The following is a 20,081-nucleotide window of genomic DNA, read 5'->3' as shown; positions in this document are numbered from 1 at the left end:
ATTAAGTTTCGATCACACCCCAAATGCTTTTTTTTTCTCATCAGCCGTTCAGGTCAGTGCTTTCTTTATAATGTCCTATACGATCCTGCTGATGCTTCTGAGTATTAGAGGCTGCTTGAGATAATAGTAAGTTTCTATCTCACCCTGTGTGCTTTATTCCCATGAATACAGGTCAGATCTTCTCTATAATGTCCTATATGATCCTGCTGATGCTTCTGAGTGATCGAGGAGAGACCTAGAACAAACAGAGGCTGCTGGAGATAATAAGTTTCTATCTCACCCTGTGTGCTCTATTCCCATGAATACAGGTTAGATCTTCTCTATAATGTCCTATATGATCCTGCTGATGCTTCTGAGTGATCGAGGAGAGACCTAGAACAAACAGAGGCTGCTGGAGATAATAAGTTTCTATCTCACCCTGTGTGCTTTATTCCCATCAATACATGTCAGATCTTCTCTATAATGTCCTATATGATCCTGCTGATGCTTCTGAGTGATCAAGGAGAGACCTAGAACAAACAGAGGCAGCTGGAGATAATAGTAAGTTTCTATCTCACCCCAAGTGCTTTATTCCCATCAGTACAGGTCAGATCTTCGCTATAATGTCCTATATGATTCTGCTGATACTTCTGAGCAATAGAAGAGAGACCTAGAACAGACAAGAGGCTGCTGGAGATAATAGTAAGTTTCTATCTCACCCCAAGTGCTTTATTCCCATGAATACAGGTCAGATCTCTATAATGTCCTATGTGATCCTGCTGATGCTTCTCATTGGGTGAGAGAGTTATGGAGCTGAATCTCTGCTATCTGTGTGCAGTGTATGGGAGACATCATAGCGTCTGGTCTCCAGCTCTGGGATACCTGAGAATTACACACTGATCCTGCAGAAGTGAAAACCGTTGCGGGATACAAGTCATATAATAACCATAGACATTATAACTTCTCACACTGGACTTTCGATTGATGTTACTTGATGTGAGGACAATGCTTCATGTATCTGATACTCTGCAGCAGGTAGGTGTAGGGTGTAGGGTGTGTGTGTGTGTGTGTGTGTGTCTGTGTGTTGGGTAGGGTCCTACTGCAGCCAGTTACCTTACAGCCAGAATCATCTGAGGTTTCCTGATAAGGAAGTGTGATACAAATGTGAAGCATTTGGAGTGTGAATGATAATTACATCAATTAGAATGTGACAATGTGGCCTATTAAGTTTCTAATAAGGACTATACAAAATGGAGTAAAATCTTGTCCTTTGCCTCATCCATGATGTGATCACGCAGTGTTAAAAGCGAGAATCACGCGCTGCACAGGACAATAACAAGTCTTCTGCACATACCAGCGCGTGATCATTGATACATATGTTACAAAATGATGATGTGACAGTATCTAGTACGAATAATGCCTTTGTTCATTTCATGTTCATATATGATACAAAATGATGATGCGGCAGTATCTAATACAGATAATGCCTTTGTGTATGAAATGTTATAAAAGCAAGGGGATCCTGACAGGGGGCAGGGACTTTCCAGACGGGACAAGTGGACGCACGTCTGTCTGTGATGCAAGCCGGGAAACTGCCTTCCTCTGTCGAGGTCCCCCGATAGGGAAGTGATGCTACAATATCCGGTAAATATATTGATGTTTGCTTCTCATGATTATAAGAATTATGTGATAAGGATATAATTATATGGTTTTATGTAATTTTCAATAATAAAGTATTACTGTTTTATTAATCCCAATCTGTGTGTTGGTGAGCGCTTCGTATGTTTGGGCAATGCCCGCACTTAGCTGACTCAGTAATACATAAATTGGCGTAGTCGGCAGGATATCGGAAGCGATATCTAAAGAACCATAGGGGATATCCTAAAACTAACTACATAGGGTGGAAGAATATTGGACACCGTACATTAGTGCAATTTTTTGACAATTGGCACGGTGCCAAGATGTTCCGGAAAAAGAAAGATACCAAAACCACGCCACATGTAGACGTCCCGGGCTGGTCCCAGGCTCCGTATGATAATGTGGTGCAGGAATTGTGTAGTTCAGGATTGTTGGAACCATGGGAAGCAAAATTAAAAGGGTCAGAACCCCTCGATCTAGTACACATACAAGAGGAGGTCCCTGTTAGGTCAGGTGATGCAGTAACCCCTCGATCTAGTACACATACTAGAGGAGGTCCCTGTTAGGACAGGTGATGCAGTAACCCCTCGATCAAGTATGTTAGGTCAGGTGATGCAGTAACCCCTCGATCTAGTACACATACAAGAGGAGGTCCCTGTTAGGTCAGGTGATGCAGTAACACCTCGATCTAGTACACATACTAGAGGAGGTCCCTGTTAGGTCAGGTGATGCAGTAACCCCTCGATCAAGTATGTTAGGTCAGGTGATGCAGTAACCCCTCGATCTAGTACACATACTAGAGGAGGTCCCTGTTAGGTCAGGTGATGCAGTAACCCCTCGATCTAGTACACATACTAGAGGAGGTCCCTGTTAGGTCAGGTGATGCAGTAACCCCTCGATCTAGTACACATACTAGAGGAGGTCCCTGTTAGGTCAGGTGATGCAGTAACCCCTCGATCAAGTATGTTAGGTCAGGTGATGCAGTAACCCCTCGATCTAGTACACATACTAGAGGAGGTCCCTGTTAGGTCAGGTGATGCAGTAACCCCTTCATCTAGTACACATACTAGAGGAGGTCCCTGTTAGGACAGGTGATGCAGTAACACCTCGATCTAGTACACATACTAGAGGAGGTCCCTGTTAGGACAGGTGATGCAGTAACCCCTTCATCTAGTACACATACTAGAGGAGGTCCCTGTTAGGTCAGGTGATGCAGTAACCCCTCGATCTAGCACACATACTAGAGGAGGTCCCTGTTAGGTCAGGTGATGCAGTAACCCCTCGATCTAGTACACATACTAGAGGAGGTCCCTGTTAGGACAGGTGATGCAGTAACCCCTTCATCTAGTACACATACTAGAGGAGGTCCCTGTTATGTCAGGTGATGCGGTTGCTTTAGGCAGACATTGTTGGATATTGGCAAGTGCCTACAGCCATATGCATGAGCGCAATCAACAACTTCAAAGGAAAGTGTCAGTTAGAGCAGAAACTAAATTGGGAGGGCAGAAGGTGGAGTTGGAATATAATACCCGCCTTATGAATGATAAACTACTGCGTTATCAGAGCATTGCAGAAAAGACTGCTGTAAAAATAGCCCAAAATAAATACAGGAAAAGAAAGGGCAAAGTTAACAAAAACAAGGTGCACAAAATTATTGCAGAAGCCTCAATAGATTGGAATCCAGATAAGTGGGATGGGAATGTGTGGGATTCTTCCTCTAATTCAGAATGGGAGGACCCCCTAGACCCTGTAATAGACCCCCCGAGTGTGTTAGCCAAACCTATCAGAAAAAGATTAGAGAGAACAGGAGAAAGTGAGATACAGTGGTTGGTCAGAGTAAGTGAATATGGAGGAACGGGAGCAATGCTGGATGAGGGAGATGTGGGAAAGTTTATCACTCTATCCAAAGACCCTATTACACAGTGTTCTTTTAAGACCTACTTTGTGGATACCGGGATAAGGGTGCAGAATTTACTTTTAATTCTGGCTCACTGTTTCCAGAACAGGTATCCGGCAGAGTTAGATTTGCCGTTGAATGAGAAACCCTGGTATACTATAAGGGATGGTCTTGAGAGACTAAAAGAGGAGGCAATGCGTAGCGCCTTATCTGTATTAGGGATGGAAGATGATTTTCTGAACTACCCTCTAACAGCCAGCATAAGAAATAGTCACACCTCCAGCATATAAAGCAGTCATTTTAACCCTTACGGTAGCAATGACTGGAGAAGCTATTAGCACAGTGTTGGCCAGAATGAGAGAGTTGCAAAATATGAGAGATTCGAAAGAGCCTGCAGCCCCTAAACACTCGGGGAACAGTAAACCTTATAACTCAGATTGGAGGAAAAAACAAGAAGGGGATGCTAGTAGGGTCTTGAGGAAAGATATGTTCCAAGCTCTGCTGAAAGCTGGGGTGAAAAAGGAACATATCGATGGGAAGGAAACTCAGGAATTATAGAGAATGTATAAACAAAAAGTATTATCAGTAAAAAAGGCTAGCACAGGAGAGCCCCTAAAAGAAGGACGTTCTTAAGCCATAGGAAATTTCTTGGACAGATTATCAAGCTGTGTATCCTTGGGAGGAACTGGCGGCCGCGGTTGCAACCAATGTAACACAAGAAATGGAGAAAAAGTCATTAATCACTGATTTAGGATCAGATAATAAAACAGCATGAGTAGCCAGCCAAACCCCTGTGTTTATAAAAAGAGATGATCACCCCTATGTTAATCTTAGCATCCACTGGAACGGGGGTAATGTTCAAAGAGTCCCAGCTTTGATTCATACGGGGATGGAGGCTACTTTATTATGTGGAAATCCCTACAAATTTAAAGGTCCTAAAGTACAAATAGCAGGATTAGGTGGTAAGCTGATTACAGGGGTACAAACCAAAGTGGCCCTTAAAATAGGTAACTTGCCCATTAGAAACTACCCCGTTTTAGTGGTCCTGATACCAGAATACATTATTGACATTGATATTCTTAAAGGGATAACACTACATTTGAAAGAAGGAAAATTTGCATTTGGGGTAAGAAAAACGGAAAATTAAGCATGTCCGGTATTGGTAGGGAAGGTATAAATGCCCCCAATACATATTCTCCCGGCTTCTAAACTAGTTGCCTTGAAACAGTATCGAATTCCCGGGGGATACAAATAAATTGTTGAATACACCCCTACTACTGTTTTTCATGTTGATGCTGTACCAACTGATTCACTTGAACGTTTGTTTAATTCCAAAGTAGATAAACAAGCAGCGGTCAGAACAGCAGACACTTCTTCCAAAAAGAAAAGCAATCATGGCTTCAGGGTACACAACAAAAGTGGGCACTTGGGAGAAAAAGCTACTTACAGGTGGGCCGAAGAGAGAGGAATTCCTCTAACCCTTGACATAATTAAAGATACCATCCAGAATTGCTCAATATGTCAACATACCCAGAAAAGAAGTGCCCTACACAGTAATGGGACACATAGGTCGAGGACAACTACCAGCTCAAATTTGGCAAATTGATTTCATTTGCCCTCTGCCAGAAAGCAGGGGATGGAAGTATTTGTGTACAGCAGTGGATACATACTCAGGATTGAAGGTAGGATTTCCTTGTAAATCTGCCACTCAATGGAGTATACTGAGAACAACAACATCCACTGGGTATATCATATGCCTTACTATCCTCAAGCAGCAGTGTTAGTGGAAAGGATAAATGGGTTGCTTAAAAGCACCCTAAAGAAGCTAAACCCGTCAGATGGGCAATGGAGGGATCACCTTAGTGAGGCTCTACAGATTTTAAATAATAGGCCCTTTACTGATTCAATGACTCCTTTAATGAGGATGTTGACCCCTAATATCACTGTAAAAGTTAATAATATAGTAGATTCACTGCTGTATAAGAAAATTCAGGAGAATGCAGTTACACCCATTCGAGCTACACCACTGTCGGCAGGTTTGGATCTCAGCTCAATGGAGGTAAATCTTATCTCCTCAGGTAAGGTTCAGGAAATAGCCACTTGTTTAGGATGTAAAATTACAAAAGTTCACTATGAGCAAATAGTCACAAGATGTAGTTTAGCTCTGAAAGGATGTGTAGTGTTGGGAGGCGTAATTGATGAAGATTATCAGGGTGAAATGACCAACTTGGGTACAGAGAAAAACCAAACAATTGCCCAGTTATTGCTTATTCCCATCAATAATGCTACTCCAAAAGAAGGGTCTGTCCCATTAGAAGTTAACATAAGGGGAGATAAAAGTTTTGGCTCTTCTGATGCTACCAATTTTGGAGCTAAAATATGGGTTCTAAATAACCAAGGACCGCCCTCTCCCACAGAAGTGATAGCAGTGGGGAAAGCTATCATGAGACCTGGAGTAGAAAAATGGGGATATGTGCCACAGGAAAAATGTTACTTGAGAGAATGAGTAAATATAATGTTTGTGTTTCTTTCCCTTAGACTTAGCTAACTATTGGAATCCTTGGAGGCGGGTATTTGGCCGGAAGTAAAACCTGAACGCCTGGTGCCTTATTGGAAAAGACTAACATCACCACGCTAGGATGGAGTTTTTCACCTGTTTTGCAAAGAAAACATGTTTGGTTGCTGATATATCTTTTGAACAAGGACAAGGTTGGAGAGGACCACCGGAATCCCCCAGCAACCTATTTAGGCCTTGGTATTTGATGTACCAGGACAATTTGAATACAATCATTGATTCTAAAGTACAATTAAAATGTTGTGAACAGCTAGCAAATTAGCCATGTGCCATTGAGTGATAAGCGGCTAGTCCTAATAACAAAAGTAGATCCAGGACATATTAAAAGAATACCCTCTAATTGTGCCAAAGTGGGAACAAAAAAAAAAACTGTTATAATGACTACAGTGACATTTCTTCCTCTACCTGAATGTAACCAGAAAAGAAAAAGAAGAGCTTGGTGTGATATTTTACTGGGAGGATACGGTGCAGTAACCGGTACTCTCAATGGATTTGATATTGAGACTATAGCCAACAAGCTAAGCCAAGCTGGAAAAGAAATTCAAGATGCATTGACTCTACGGGGACAATGGATGCCTACCATATGGCACCCTTGGCGATAAGCCATTGATGTGGACACTTTTCTATCAAGGACTGTTAATAGAACTGATAATATTTTAGAGGGTTTAGAGGTTAATACTGGCAGAGTGTTGAATTTCACTATATGTACTATGCAAGTAGTATACTATATACAACAACGTGATGCTATACAAACTAAGTTGATGACTGGGAATGAAGCAGTGTGGCGAGACGTGTTTAAAACCGCCATACCGAGTCAGTCCTGGCTCAAGATTGGTGCTGCAAAAATGACGTGTAATGAAACATATTGCGCTGGTTTAATCAATGTATACAATGTAACCAGAGTAAAAACTATGTGTAAATTTGTAGTAATGCCTTTACTGTTGGGGCCCCTAGGATCTCAGCACAATTGGATGCTAGAGTTCCAGGGGACCTACATAGATTCACAGAATTATACTAATGATTTATCTTTTTGTGATGACACATTAGAGGGAAAGATTTGTAGATTACAATCCAAGACTTATGAACCATGCTTGTTACAGGGTTCTATTAATGTATGTAAATTTACTATATTGCCATTGACCTATCAGTTATTAGTTGAAGTAGCCCCTCAAAAAATATGTGTGGTCACTAATGTTCCTGTTATTCCAAGAATGGAAACGCCCTTTGTAGGATGCATGAAAAATGTATCTGTGTTAGTTTGGAATAATGAAATTTCTTGTTAACTAATGATCACATGATATCCAAAGATATAAAATGGATTCCACTTCCTCTAGAAGTGCAGTCATGGGATTTGAATTTGACTAAGTTAAAACAACTAATCCGACATTCAAAGTTTGGACAACAATTGATTCAACAATTGAATAAGAGTGTGCAATACCATACTGTCACAACAACTATAGTAGCTGATAAAATAGTTAAGATGGGTTCTTCCATCCAAGAAGCTACATGACATCACTGGTGGGACATTTTCATGGGATATTCTCCATCTGCAGAGAGGATGTTAAATTGGTTGATACATCCTGTGCTTGTAATTGCTATTATTGTAATTACATTATCTATCTGGAATTGCTATATGGCTTATAAATTGTTTACCAGACCACGAGTTGTCATGGTCAACTACAGAAACATCAAATAGTCTACATTGTCAAGGACCGATTGTGATACAAATGTGAAGCATTTGGAGTGTGAATGATAATGACATCAATTAGAATGTGACAATGTGGCCTATTAAGTTTCTAATAAGGACTATACAAAATGGAGTAAAACCTTGTCCTTTGTCTCACCCATGATGTGATCACGCAGTGTTAAAAGCGAGAATCACGCGCCGCACAGGACAATAACAAGTCTTCTGCACATACCAGCGCGTGATCATTGATACATATGTTACAAAATGATGATGTGACAGTATCTAGTACGAATAATGCCTTTGTTCATTTCATGTTCATATATGATACAAAATGATGATGCGGCAGTATCTAATACAGATAATGCCTTTGTGTATGAAATGTTATAAAAGCAAGGGGATCCTGACAGGGGGCAGGGACTTTCCAGACGGGACAAGTGGACGCACTTCTGTCTGTGATGCAAGCCGGGAAACTGCCTTCCTCTGTTGAGGTCCCCCAATAGGGAAGTGATGCTACAATATCCGGTAAATATATTGATGTTTGCTTCTCATGATTATAAGAATTATGTGATAAGGATATAATTATATGGTTTTATGTAATTTTCAATAATAAAGTATAACTGTTTTATTAATCCCAATCTGTGTGTTGGTGAGCGCTTCGTATGTTTGGGCAATGCCCGCACTTAGCTGACTCAGTAATACATAAATTGGCGTAGTCGGCAGGATATCGGAAGCGATATCTAAAGAACCATAGGGGATATCCTAAAACTAACTACATAGGGTGGAAGCATATTGGACACCGTACATTAGTGCAAATTTTTGACAATTGGCACGGTGCCAAGATGTTCCGGAAAAAGAAAGATACCAAAACCACGCCACATGTAGACGTCCCTGGCTGGTCCCAGGCTCCGTATGATAATGTGGTGCAGGAATTGTGTAGTTCAGGATTGTTGGAACCCGCACTTAGCTGACTCAGTAATACAGGAATAAGCAGCTGCTTTTTTTTTTTGTATATTATACAGGATGTAATTCTAAACCCTTCCATTTTTATTTTGCTTCCTTACCATAACCTTTATTATCTCACCACATAAGGGCTTGTTTTTTTTTTTTTTCTTCCCCCCCTACAATAATTTGTATATTGTAGTTTCTGAAAGCAGCATCTAATATTCCATACTATTTATTGAGAAGCTAAGAAAATCCTTCGCCTCCTCAAATTCTGAAAGCTTTAATATCTTTCTTCTATGGAGCTATGTGGGGACTTGTGTTTTGCAGGGAGAGCTGTCATTTTATTTTTCTTCCAATTTTTTTGATTGGCGGATAATGACTCGTCAGCTCCAAAGTTGTATTGAGGAGTTTTATTATTTTTTTTACGTCATGCTCCTACAAACACACATACAATGCATTCTCACTTTGATAAGGAATAAAACTTCCAAACTTTTAATTTGAAAAATACAAAATAAAGACAATGCAAAATTATTGGAATAGACTAAAAGTATTGAAAAATGAAAAAAAAAAAAAAAGACAAACACTTTCAGCAACCAATCATCTTGCAGATCTCCTCTTCAGTCAGAAAAAGATGAAAGCCTCCTGTTCAGAGCCTTATAGTCAAAGGACAAAATTCTCTCTTCCTGCAGTCACCACTAGGGGGAACTCCTTGCAAAGTCATTCAGTATCTGTCATTCAGATCAGTATGCACAGAGCTCCCTCTAGTGGTGGCTACAGATAACACAGTTTGATCATGTAACTGTTTTGGGACCTCAATACAAGGATTGGATTTCACTTTAGATTTACTAAGTATTCATTCAGAATCCTTATAAAAGGGCCCCAATAGTAATAGATTGGAATATCTGGTGACCCGGCAGCAGGGGGCACTATATTACACTTAATAAAGCAGCAAGTTCTTGTAAACAGTCAGGATCTCATGCCCGGATGTGGCTGATGCGTGGTAGGCGGAGTCTAGGACCTCGCTGACAAGCATTGGTTCACGACTTCCAGTAAGTGAGAATTCTCCAGGGCGGCCGCAACGCGCTCCTTGTCTGCCAGCTGCTTATTGACTGGAGGGATAAGAACAGGAAATGGTTAATAATCATCAGTCTCATAAGGCTCCACACTGCCTGGTGCCATATACTCTAGTCACAGCCAAAGCTATCCCAAAATCCTCACCTGCATGTTCAGAGGCGTGTGTACCGGGCGTTATGTGAACATCCACCTGCAGGTAAAACAAAAAAATTTGCAAAGAATAAACAAATTGTGCAGGGTCCCTTTAATTGGCTTCCATGCTTTACACTGCAGCTCAGCTCCGTAGAGAAGCAGCTATAACTAAGGCTTTGTAGCAGCGACGTCAGAAACTCCTCAGGTTGTTGCAGCTTTGTCCCTTTCCCCTTTGCTTTACACTGCAGCTCTGCCTTGTCTGATTGGCTACTGCACAAGCTCTGCAGAAAGCTGTAATACCAGGTACAGCCACCGATGGCAGTGCTGAGCTGTACCTAGTGATGCCGACCCCACATGGTAGGTCGCACACTCCTGGCATGTCTTAAAGGGAACATGCCATGGAGATTTGGGACCCCAAACCACAGGACCTGTATTTGGTTTAGGGTCCTGAATGGACCTGACGGGTGACCCGGTGACTCACCTTGAACCTCTCGGGCAGGGAGCGCAGCAACTTGACCTTGATGGAGAGTCCGATCAGGGTGGCCATGCTGCAGTGCGGGATCGTGGGGGTGAACTCCACCGACACCGCGCTCTCCTCATCACTGACCTGCAACACAGCACACACATCAAGCTGCGTATACAGGAATAGTACATCCGATACTCCAGTCACAGCCAAAGCTGCACACAACAACAGGAGAAAAACAATTACATCTCTCGCAATGCAACGCAGCAGAGGGTACAGCTAACCCGAAACAAGAGCTGGCCGCAGCTCTGGTTGTGACTAGAGTATAAAGCAGATCAGCTGCTAAAAGCAAATCATAAGTCCCCACATAAACTGAAACTGGTAAAATTATAACCACCAGCTCTGGTTGTGACTAGAGTAGAATACAGATCTGCTGCCAAGCAGAGAAACTTAGGAGTCATCATATAAACCTAATGGTGGCTGCAGCTCTGGTAGCGACTAGAGTATAAGGCAGATCTGCATCTGAAAAGAAAATCAAGGTCACCACTTAAGGACCATAAATGTGACTGCAGCTCTGGATGCGACTAGAGACTGACGGGTCTGTTACTGTAGAACTCAGGACTCATTACAGGAATTGAAAATGTGAGATTTCTGACTACAGCTCTGGTTGTGACTAGAGTATGATACAGATCTGCTGCCAGGCAGAGAAAAACAGAAGTAAATCGGCAGAATGATGACTGCAGCTCTTGATGCGACTAGAGAAGATTGCGACTAATAGTCAGCAATCACCACAAAAGCTGAAAACGAGCAAAATTGTAACTGCAGCTCTTGGTTTGACTAGAGAATAACAGATCTGTTATGATTAGAGTGACTGCAGCTCTGGTTGTGACTAGAGAATGAGAGGGGGTAAAACTGTGAGAATCATGACTGCAGCTCTGGTGGTGATTGGAGTATCAAACAAATCTGCTGCTGAAAGCAAAACTTTGTTTTTAAATGAGCTGAAACCACCGCTTTAGATGTGACTAGAGGAAATTTAATGCAAGAAAAGTCAGCAGCCACCACAAGAGCTGCAAGGTGCAGTGTGTGCAAACTGATCACCAACAAGCAATATCAAGAACGGCTACAGACCCCCCCCCCCAAAGGTGTAAGGACCCCGGCAGTGAACTGCGCACCTTGACCCTGATCTCCTCCACCACGTTCAGCTCCTCCAGGCTCAGCGGATGCTCCGGGTCATTGATTGAGCGGATGAGATGTAAAAGGTTAAGGAAAAGATCACAGTGCTGACACTTCACATTGTAACAAACCCTCAGCTGTGAGATACATTAAAGCTAAGCCGGTTTTTAAACGTCAGGATGCAAACAAGAACATTCCTATTCACTGACAGCAAGCAGTGCGACTAGAAAGGGGCGTGGCCTCACAGTCAGCTGACCAATGACCATTTTACATAGAACTCAATGCAATCCTAGTATCTCCTGAGGAAATATGGATTCAGATCAACAAAACCTAAGTTTTTAAACCGATCTAAGTGATCGTGAGCGATCAGATTGTAAGCTGAACACACGCGCCAGGATATCAAAGATCTCCCTGTCGTCGATCTTGTCGTGCAGCTCCTCATCCTCGTCCCGCGCCGTCACCTGCCGCTCCCCGCTGCGCTGGTAGATGAGGGGGTTCGCGTTCTCCAGCTGACTGCTGCCCACCATCACCCACCGCACCGTGCACCCCAACACGGAGAAAACCAAGGCTGTCAAAACTGCTATGGTCATGTGACAGCATTTCCATCTTGTGATTGGACTACTAAAACTTATTTCTACTTTCTCATTGGCTGCACAGACGAGCAGGAAGATAGGGGCAGCGAGAGAGGGGCTACACGATGATTGACAAGATGAAGCTCCAATGTAAACCTCATTGCCACTGATCATGACATTGATGACGTATTTCAGAAGGGCGGAAGTAGAATTCAGCCATAGTTGAGTTTGGAAAACTAATTTTTCAATGTATGACCCAACTGTCCCCGAAAAAGATGATAAGGCAGTGCAGGGCATCAACTATAGTGACTCAGTGACTGCACCAGCAGCAGAATAGTGAGTGCAGCTCTGGGGTATAATACAGGATGTGACTCAGGATCAGTACAGGATAAGTAATGTCATGTATGTACACAGTGACTGCACCACCAGCAGAATAGTGAGTGCAGCTCTGGGGTATAATACAGGATGTAACTCAGGATCAGTACAGGATAAGTAATGTCATGTATGTACACAGTGACTGCACCAGCAGCAGAATAGTGAGTGCAGCTCTGGGGTATAATACAGGATGTAACTCAGGATCAGTACAGGATAAGTAATGTCATGTATGTACACAGTGACTGCACCAGCAGCAGAATAGTGAGTGCAGCTCTGGAGGATAATACAGGATGTAACTCAGAATCAGTACAGGATAAGTAATGTCATGTATGTACACAGTGACTGCACCAGCAGCAGAATAGTGAGTGCAGCTCTGGGGTATAATACAGGATGTAACTCAGGATCAGTACAGGATAAGTAATGTCATGTATGTACTCAGTGACTGCACCAGCAGCAGAATAGTGAGTGCAGCTCTGGGGTATAATACAGGATGTAACTCAGGATCAGTACAGGATAAGTAATGTCATGTATGTACACAGTGACTGCACCAGCAGCAGAATAGTGAGTGCAGCTCTGGGGTATAATACAGGATGTAACTCAGGATCAGTACAGGATAAGTAATGTCATGTATGTACACAGTGACTGCACCAGCAGCAGAATAGTGAGTGCAGCTCTGGAGTATAATACAAGATGTAACTCAGGATCAGTACAGGATAAGTAATGTCATGTCTGTACACAGTGACTGCACCAGCAGCAGAATAGTGAGTGCAGCTCTGGAGTATAATACAGGATGTAACTCAGGATCAGTACAGGATACGTAATGTCATGTATGTACACAGTGACTGCACCAGCAGCAGAATAGTGAGTGCAGCTCTGCAGTATAATACAGGATGTAACTCAGAATCAGTACAGGATAAGTAATGTCCTGTATGTACACAGTGACTGCACCAGCAGCAGAATAGTGAGTGCAGCTCTGGAGTATAATACAGGATGTAACTCAGGATCAGTACAGGACAAGTAATGTCATGTATGTACACAGTGACTGAACCAGCAGCAGAATAGTGAGTGCAGCTCTGGGGTATAATACAGGATGTAACTCAGGATCAGTACAGGATAAGTAATGTCATGTATGTACACAGTGACTGCGCCAGCAGCAGAATAGTGAGTGCAGCTCTGGGGTATAATACAAGATGTAACTCAGGATCAGTACAGGATAAGTAATGTCATGTATGTACACAGTGACTGCACCAGCAGCAGAATAGTGAGTGCAGCTCTGGGGTATAATACAAGATGTAACTCAGGATCAGTACAGGATAAGTAATGTCATGTATGTACACAGTGACTGCACCAGCAGCAGAATAGTGAGTGCAGCTCTGGAGTATAATACAGGATGTAACTCAGGATCAGTACAGGATAAGTAATGTCATGTATGTACACAGTGACTGCGCCAGCAGCAGAATAGTGAGTGCAGCTCTGGGGTATAATACAAGATGTAACTCAGGATCAGTACAGGATAAGTAATGTCATGTATGTACACAGTGACTGCACCAGCAGCAGAATAGTGAGTGCAGCTCTGGGGTATAATACAAGATGTAACTCAGGATCAGTACAGGATAAGTAATGTCATGTATGTACACAGTGACTGCACCAGCAGCAGAATAGTGAGTGCAGCTCTGGAGTATAATACAGGATGTAACTCAGGATCAGTACAGGATACGTAATGTCATGTATGTACACAGTGACTGCACCAGCAGCAGAATAGTGAGTGCAGCTCTGGAGTATAATACAGGATGTTACTCAGAATCAGTACAGGATAAGTAATGTCCTGTATGTACACAGTGACTGCACCAGCAGCAGAATAGTGAGTGCAGCTCTGGAGTATAACACAGGATGTAACTCAGGATCAGTACAGGATAAGTAATGTCCTGTATGTACACAGTGACTGCACCAGCAGCAGAATAGTGAGTGCAGCTCTGGAGTATAACACAGGATGTATCTCAGGATCAGTACAGTCTTAGATCCAGAGCATCTTGAATAAGTTCTCATCCAGGATATCTCTGTACTTGGTCGCATTCATCTTTCCTTCCATTACACACAGCCCCCCCCCATAGCCTGATGCTGCCCCCCCCCATGTGTCACTGCTGGGATTGGATTTGGCAGGTGATGAGTGGCGCCGGGTTTTCTCCACCGCTTAGAATTATCACCAAAAAGTCCAATCTTCATCTCATCAGAGCAGAGAATCTTATTCCTCATAGTCCGGGTCCTCCATGTGTTTCGCACACTGTATGCGGCTTTCATATGTCTTGCACTGAGGAGAAGGTCCCAGACTCTGCCATAAAGCCCCGACTGCTGGAGGCTGCAGTGATAGGTGACTACCATCTCCCTCCTGCATCTCTGGAGCTCAGCCACAGTGATCTAAGGGATCTTCTTTACCTCTCACCAAGGCTCTTATCCCATGATTGGTTAGTTTGGACGGCCAGGTTGAGAATGAGTTGTGGTCAACCCAAACTTCTTCCACTTAAGGATTATGGAGGCCATTGTGCTCTTAGGAACCTTGAGTGCTGCAGAAATTCTTTTGTAACCTTGGCCAGATCTGTGCCTTGCCACAATTCTGTCTCTGAGCTCCTTGGGCAGTTCCTTAGACCTCATGATTCTCATTTGCTCTGAGATGCACTGTGAACTCTTATAAAGACATGTGTGAGCCTTTCTTTATCAAATCCAATCAGTTTAAAATAAACGCAGCTGGGCTCCAATGAAGGAGTAGAACCATCTCAAGGAGGATCGGAAGGAAACGGACAGCATGTGAGTTACAGTCAAGGGTCTGAATACTTATTACCATGTGATGTTTCAATTTTTCTTGTGTAATAAATTAGCAAAAATATCAACATTTCTGTTCTTTTTCTGTCATGATCTTACCAATTGGCTGCAATAAAACAAAGAGTGAAACATTTAAAGGGGCTGAATACTTTCTGTACCCATTGTACAACACCCAAAAATGGGTTGCACATAGTCACCCACCACTCTCGTCTCTGGAACCCTATTGACACATGGGCGTGGCGCATATAGGAGATGCTGGGTGTGATGAGACCTACAAGCCAAAGACATGTTGCTCAACAGCTTTTCCAGAAGTTCCTTCCTTTTTCCAGGAGTCTCCAGAACATTCCTGGGAGAGCTGGCAAGTCTATTGTTATTATTCTCAAATCATGAAGATAAAGCTGAAATATTTAGGTCAATAAAAGAACTAAACTGGGTATTTGTCAGCCATACCCCTCTCTGCCTGTCCACCCATAGTTCATACACACAGAGACGTGACCTCTGCTGCGGCCATGACCTGCCCTCCATCGTTCTTTCTACTGTTGAACTTCTTCATCGATTTTCCTCTCCCGGGTGGGTTCAGGGTTCGGATGAAGCTCATTGTACCGGTCTCACCATATACTGGACCCGGGCGTCACCATGCACAGTGGTAGTCAGAGTGCTGTCATATGGTAGGTGGCACAGTGGTAGTCAGAGTGCTGTCATATGGTAGGTGGCACAGTGGTAGTCAGGGGGCTGTCATATGGTAGGTGGCACAGTGGTAGTCAGGGGTCTAGTATATGGTAGGTGGCAAAGTGGTAGTCAGGGGTCTAGTATATGGTAGGTGGCAAAGTGGTAGTCAGGGGTCTAGTATATGGTAGGTAGCACAGTGGTAGCCTGGGGGCTGTCATATGGTAGCTGGCAAAGTGGTAGTCTGGGGGGTTGTTATATGGTAGATGGCACAGTGGTAGTCAGGGGGCTAGTATATGGTAGGTGGCAAAGTGGTAGTCAGGGGGCTAGTATATGGTAGGTGGCAAAGTGGTAGTCAGGGGGCTAGTATATGGTAGGTGGCAAAGTGGTAGTCAGGGGGCTAGTATATGGCAGGTGGCACAGTGGTAGTCAGAGTGCTGTCATATGGTAGGTGGCACAGTGGTAGTCAGGGGGCTGTCATATGGTAGGTGGCACAGTGGTAGTCAGGGGTCTAGTATATGGTAGGTGGCAAAGTGGTAGTCAGGGGTCTAGTATATGGTAGGTGGCAAAGTGGTAGTCAGGGGTCTAGTATATGGTAGGTAGCACAGTGGTAGCCTGGGGGCTGTCATATGGTAGCTGGCAAAGTGGTAGTCTGGGGGGTTGTTATATGGTAGATGGCACAGTGGTAGTCAGGGGGCTAGTATATGGTAGGTGGCAAAGTGGTAGTCAGGGGGCTAGTATATGGTAGGTGGCAAAGTGGTAGTCAGGGGGCTAGTATATGGTAGGTGGCAAAGTGGTAGTCAGGGGGCTAGTATATGGCAGGTGGCACAGTGGTAGTCAGGGGTCTAGTATATGGCAGGTGGCACAGTGGTAGCCTGGGGGCTGTCATATGGTAGGTGGCAAAGTGGTAGTCTGGGGGGTTGTTATATGGTAGATGGCACAGTGGTAGTCAGGGGGCTAGTATATGGTAGGTGGCAAAGTGGTAGTCAGGGGGCTAGTATATGGTAGGTGGCAAAGTGGTAGTCTGGGGGGTTGTTATATGGTAGGTGGCACAGTGGTAGCTCGGGGGCAGTCATATGGTAGCTGGCAAAGTGGTAGTCTGGGGGGTTGTTATATGGTAGGTGGCACAGTGGTAGCTCGGGGGCAGTCATATGGTAGGTGGCACAGTGGTAGTCAGAGGGCTATTATATGGTAGGTGGCACAGTGGTAGCTCGGGGGCAGTCATATGGTAGGTGGCACAGTGGTAGTCAGAGGGCTATTATATGGTAGGTGGCACAGTGGTAGTCAGGGGGCTATTATATGGTAGGTGACACAGTGGTAGTCAGGGGGCTATTATATGGTAGGTGGCACAGTGGTAGCCCGGGGGCTGTCATATGGTAGGTGGCACAGTGGTAGCCCGGGGGCTGTCATATGGTAGGTGGCACAGTGGTAGCCCGGGGGCTGTCATATGGTAGGTGGCACAGTGGTAGTCAGGGTGCTAGCATATGGTAGGTGGCACAGTGGTAGTCAGGGTGCTAGCATATGGTAGGTGGCACAGTGGTATTCCGGGGGCTAGCATATGGTAGGGGGCACAGTGGTAGCCCGGGGGCTGTCATATGGTAGGTGGCACAGTGGTATTCCGGGGGCTAGCATATGGTAGGTGGCACAGTGGTAGCCCCGGGGGCTGTCATATGGTAGGTGGCACAGTGGTATTCCGGGGGCTAGCATATGGTAGGGGGCACAGTGGTAGCCCGGGGGCTGTCATATGGTAGGTGGCACAGTGGTAGCCCGGGGGATGTCATATGGTAGGTGGCACAGTGGTAGCCCCGGGGGCTGTCATATGGTAGGTGGCACAGTGGTAGCCCGGGGGCTGTCATATGGTAGGTGGCACAGTGGTATTCCGGGGGCTAGCATATGGTAGGTGGCACAGTGGTAGCCCCGGGGCTGTCATATGGTAGGTGGCACAGTGGTATTCCGGGGGCTAGCATATGGTAGGTGGCACAGTGGTAGCCCGGGGGATGTCATATGGTAGGTGGCACAATGGTATTCCGGGGGCTAGCAAATGGTAGGTGGCACAGTGGTAGTGTTTGGTTCAGACACCAGAGAGGCGTAACTTGAACCTCCTAAACCCAATTCAAATTTTATCAGGCCTCTCCATGCAAAGTATTATTTATAGATTGTATTCCCTAATACCTGGAAGAGATACTTCATGGGCTCTGTGCACTTCATGGAGCAGGATGTAACCCTGCTCTGTGCACTTCATGGAGCAGGATGTAACCCTGCTCTGTGCTGTTAAGGAGATCGCACTTGTTTCGGACGCCATCTTGACTACTGTCCGCCATCTTGGATACAGCGGCCATGTTCCCTGACCATTGTCAAGTTAATGTCATGATTCAAACTTCATTTTATGTAACCTGTTTGCTGCCTGTCAGCTAATACCCTTTGACATTTAATGAGACAGTCTGTCCTTGATGCTGCATAATAATATGATTCTGGAGTCAGCTTATCTCCTTCTTCTCAGGAAATTAGTATAAACAATATCTGTGTACAAGGTCTCTGAGAATTGAGTACAATTAATTAATTTTTTCCCAGAATGTGCTGATGTCCAATAGCTTTGGAGTATACTATTCACGCCTCTTTGATGACTCTTCTGTCTGTGATATTATGCATTTTGACATATTAAAACGGGGGAGAAGATCTTTACATACACTAAGAGATTGACGTGTCTTAGTTTTGTGTTGAAGTTCCAGGACAACCATGACAAAAGTCAAGAGGGCTGTTGGGGCCCTGCATAAAAATCCCTATCAGTGCACTTCATGGGCCTGGATGTAACCCTGCTCTGTGCACTTCATGGGCCTGGATGTAACCCTGCTCTGTGTACTTCATGGGCCTGGATGTAACCCTGCTCTGTGCACTTCATGGACCTGGATGTAACCCTGCTCTGTGCACTTAATGGGCCTGGATGTAACCCTGCTCTGTGTACTTCATGGACCTGGATGTAACCCTGCTCTGTGCACTTCATGGGCCTGGATGTAACCCTGCTCTGTGCACTTCATGGACCTGGATGTAACCCTGCTCTGTGCACTTCATGGACCTGGATGTAACCCTGCTCTGTGCACTTCATGGACCTGGATGTAACCCTACTCTGTGCACTTCATGGGCCTGGATGTAACCCTGCTCTATGCACTTCATGGGCCTGGATGTAACCCTGCTCTGTGCACTTCATGGGCCTGGATGTAACCCTGCTCTGTGCACTTCATGGATCTGGATGTAACCCTGTTCTGTGCACTTCATGGACCTGGATGTAACCCTGCTCTGTGCACTTCATGGGCCTGGATGTAACCCTGCTCTGTGTACTTCATGGGCCTGGATGTAACCCTGCTCTGTGCACTTCATGGACCTGGATGTAACCCTGCTCTGTGCACTTCATGGACCTGGATGTAACCCTGCTCTGTGCACTTCGTGGACCTGGATGTAACCCTGCTCTGTGCACTTCGTGGACCTGGATGTAACCCTGATCTGTGTACTTCATGGGTCTGGATGTAACCCTGCTATGTGCACTTCATGGGTCTGGATGTAACCCTGCTCTGTGCACTTCATGGGTCTGGATGTAACCCTGCTATGTGCACTTCATGGGTCTGGATGTAACCCTGCTCTGTGCACTTCATGGACCTGGATGTAACCCTGCTCTGTGCACTTCGTGGACCTGGATGTAACCCTGCTCTGTGCACTTCGTGGACCTGGATGTAACCCTGATCTGTGTACTTCATGGACCTAAATGTAACCCTGCTCTGTGCACCCTTCTAGATACGCCCAAGTTCCAGACACAGCAGATTTGCTGCAGATTATAGTGTGGGCTGTAGTCTGCAGCATTTATACTACAGTCCTATTGGGATTACACCTCATTCCATTGATCCGCACTGATAAGAGAGGCCAAACCTACAATAAATATCTTCCCAACCTAAGTGAACTCCCCCTTTAATTAAATCAAGCACCTTAATAACACCTCACCCTCAGGACTACAAGCTCTCATCACAGCTTGGCACCCGGAGCTGTCACTACCAGTCTGGGTGACTCTCATGGTTATCTTCTCATCTTGTAATAATTTCCTG

The 20,081-nt window shown here is 44.5% G+C and overlaps 2 protein-coding genes across 4 annotated transcripts in view; one reads left to right on the top strand and one right to left on the bottom strand.

Annotated features, from left to right (window-relative positions):
• The first annotated feature begins 1,136 nt into the window (after window positions 1–1,136).
• Window positions 1,137–20,081, top strand: part of XDH (xanthine dehydrogenase) — an 81,547-nt gene continuing 62,602 nt past the window's right edge. The window contains exons 1-2 of one of the 3 annotated variants that reach the window (XM_072139989.1): window positions 1,137–1,623; window positions 6,053–8,298. In XM_072139989.1, coding sequence (XP_071996090.1) covers window positions 8,284–8,298 — 15 coding nt within the window. In that variant the 5' untranslated portion in view covers window positions 1,137–1,623; window positions 6,053–8,283. Of the gene's footprint in view, window positions 1,624–4,891; window positions 4,964–6,052; window positions 8,299–20,081 lie in introns of those variants that run through there. The other 2 variants (XM_072139990.1, XM_072139991.1) reach the window with 2 other exon arrangements.
• CIAO2B (cytosolic iron-sulfur assembly component 2B) lies at window positions 9,114–12,166 on the bottom strand. Its single transcript, XM_072139987.1, has 5 exons — window positions 11,961–12,166; window positions 11,560–11,639; window positions 10,406–10,531; window positions 9,937–9,982; window positions 9,114–9,827 (listed from the first exon to the last, which is right to left on the bottom strand). Exons 1-5 carry the CDS (start codon window positions 12,148–12,150, stop codon window positions 9,730–9,732), a joined length of 540 nt encoding a protein of 179 aa, XP_071996088.1. The 5' UTR covers window positions 12,151–12,166; the 3' UTR covers window positions 9,114–9,729.

This window comes from Engystomops pustulosus, chromosome 3, assembly GCF_040894005.1.
Source record: "Engystomops pustulosus chromosome 3, aEngPut4.maternal, whole genome shotgun sequence".
NCBI lineage: Eukaryota > Metazoa > Chordata > Amphibia > Anura > Leptodactylidae > Engystomops > Engystomops pustulosus.
Note: the sequence above shows the minus strand (reverse complement) of the source record. Positions and strands in the feature narration are given on the sequence as shown.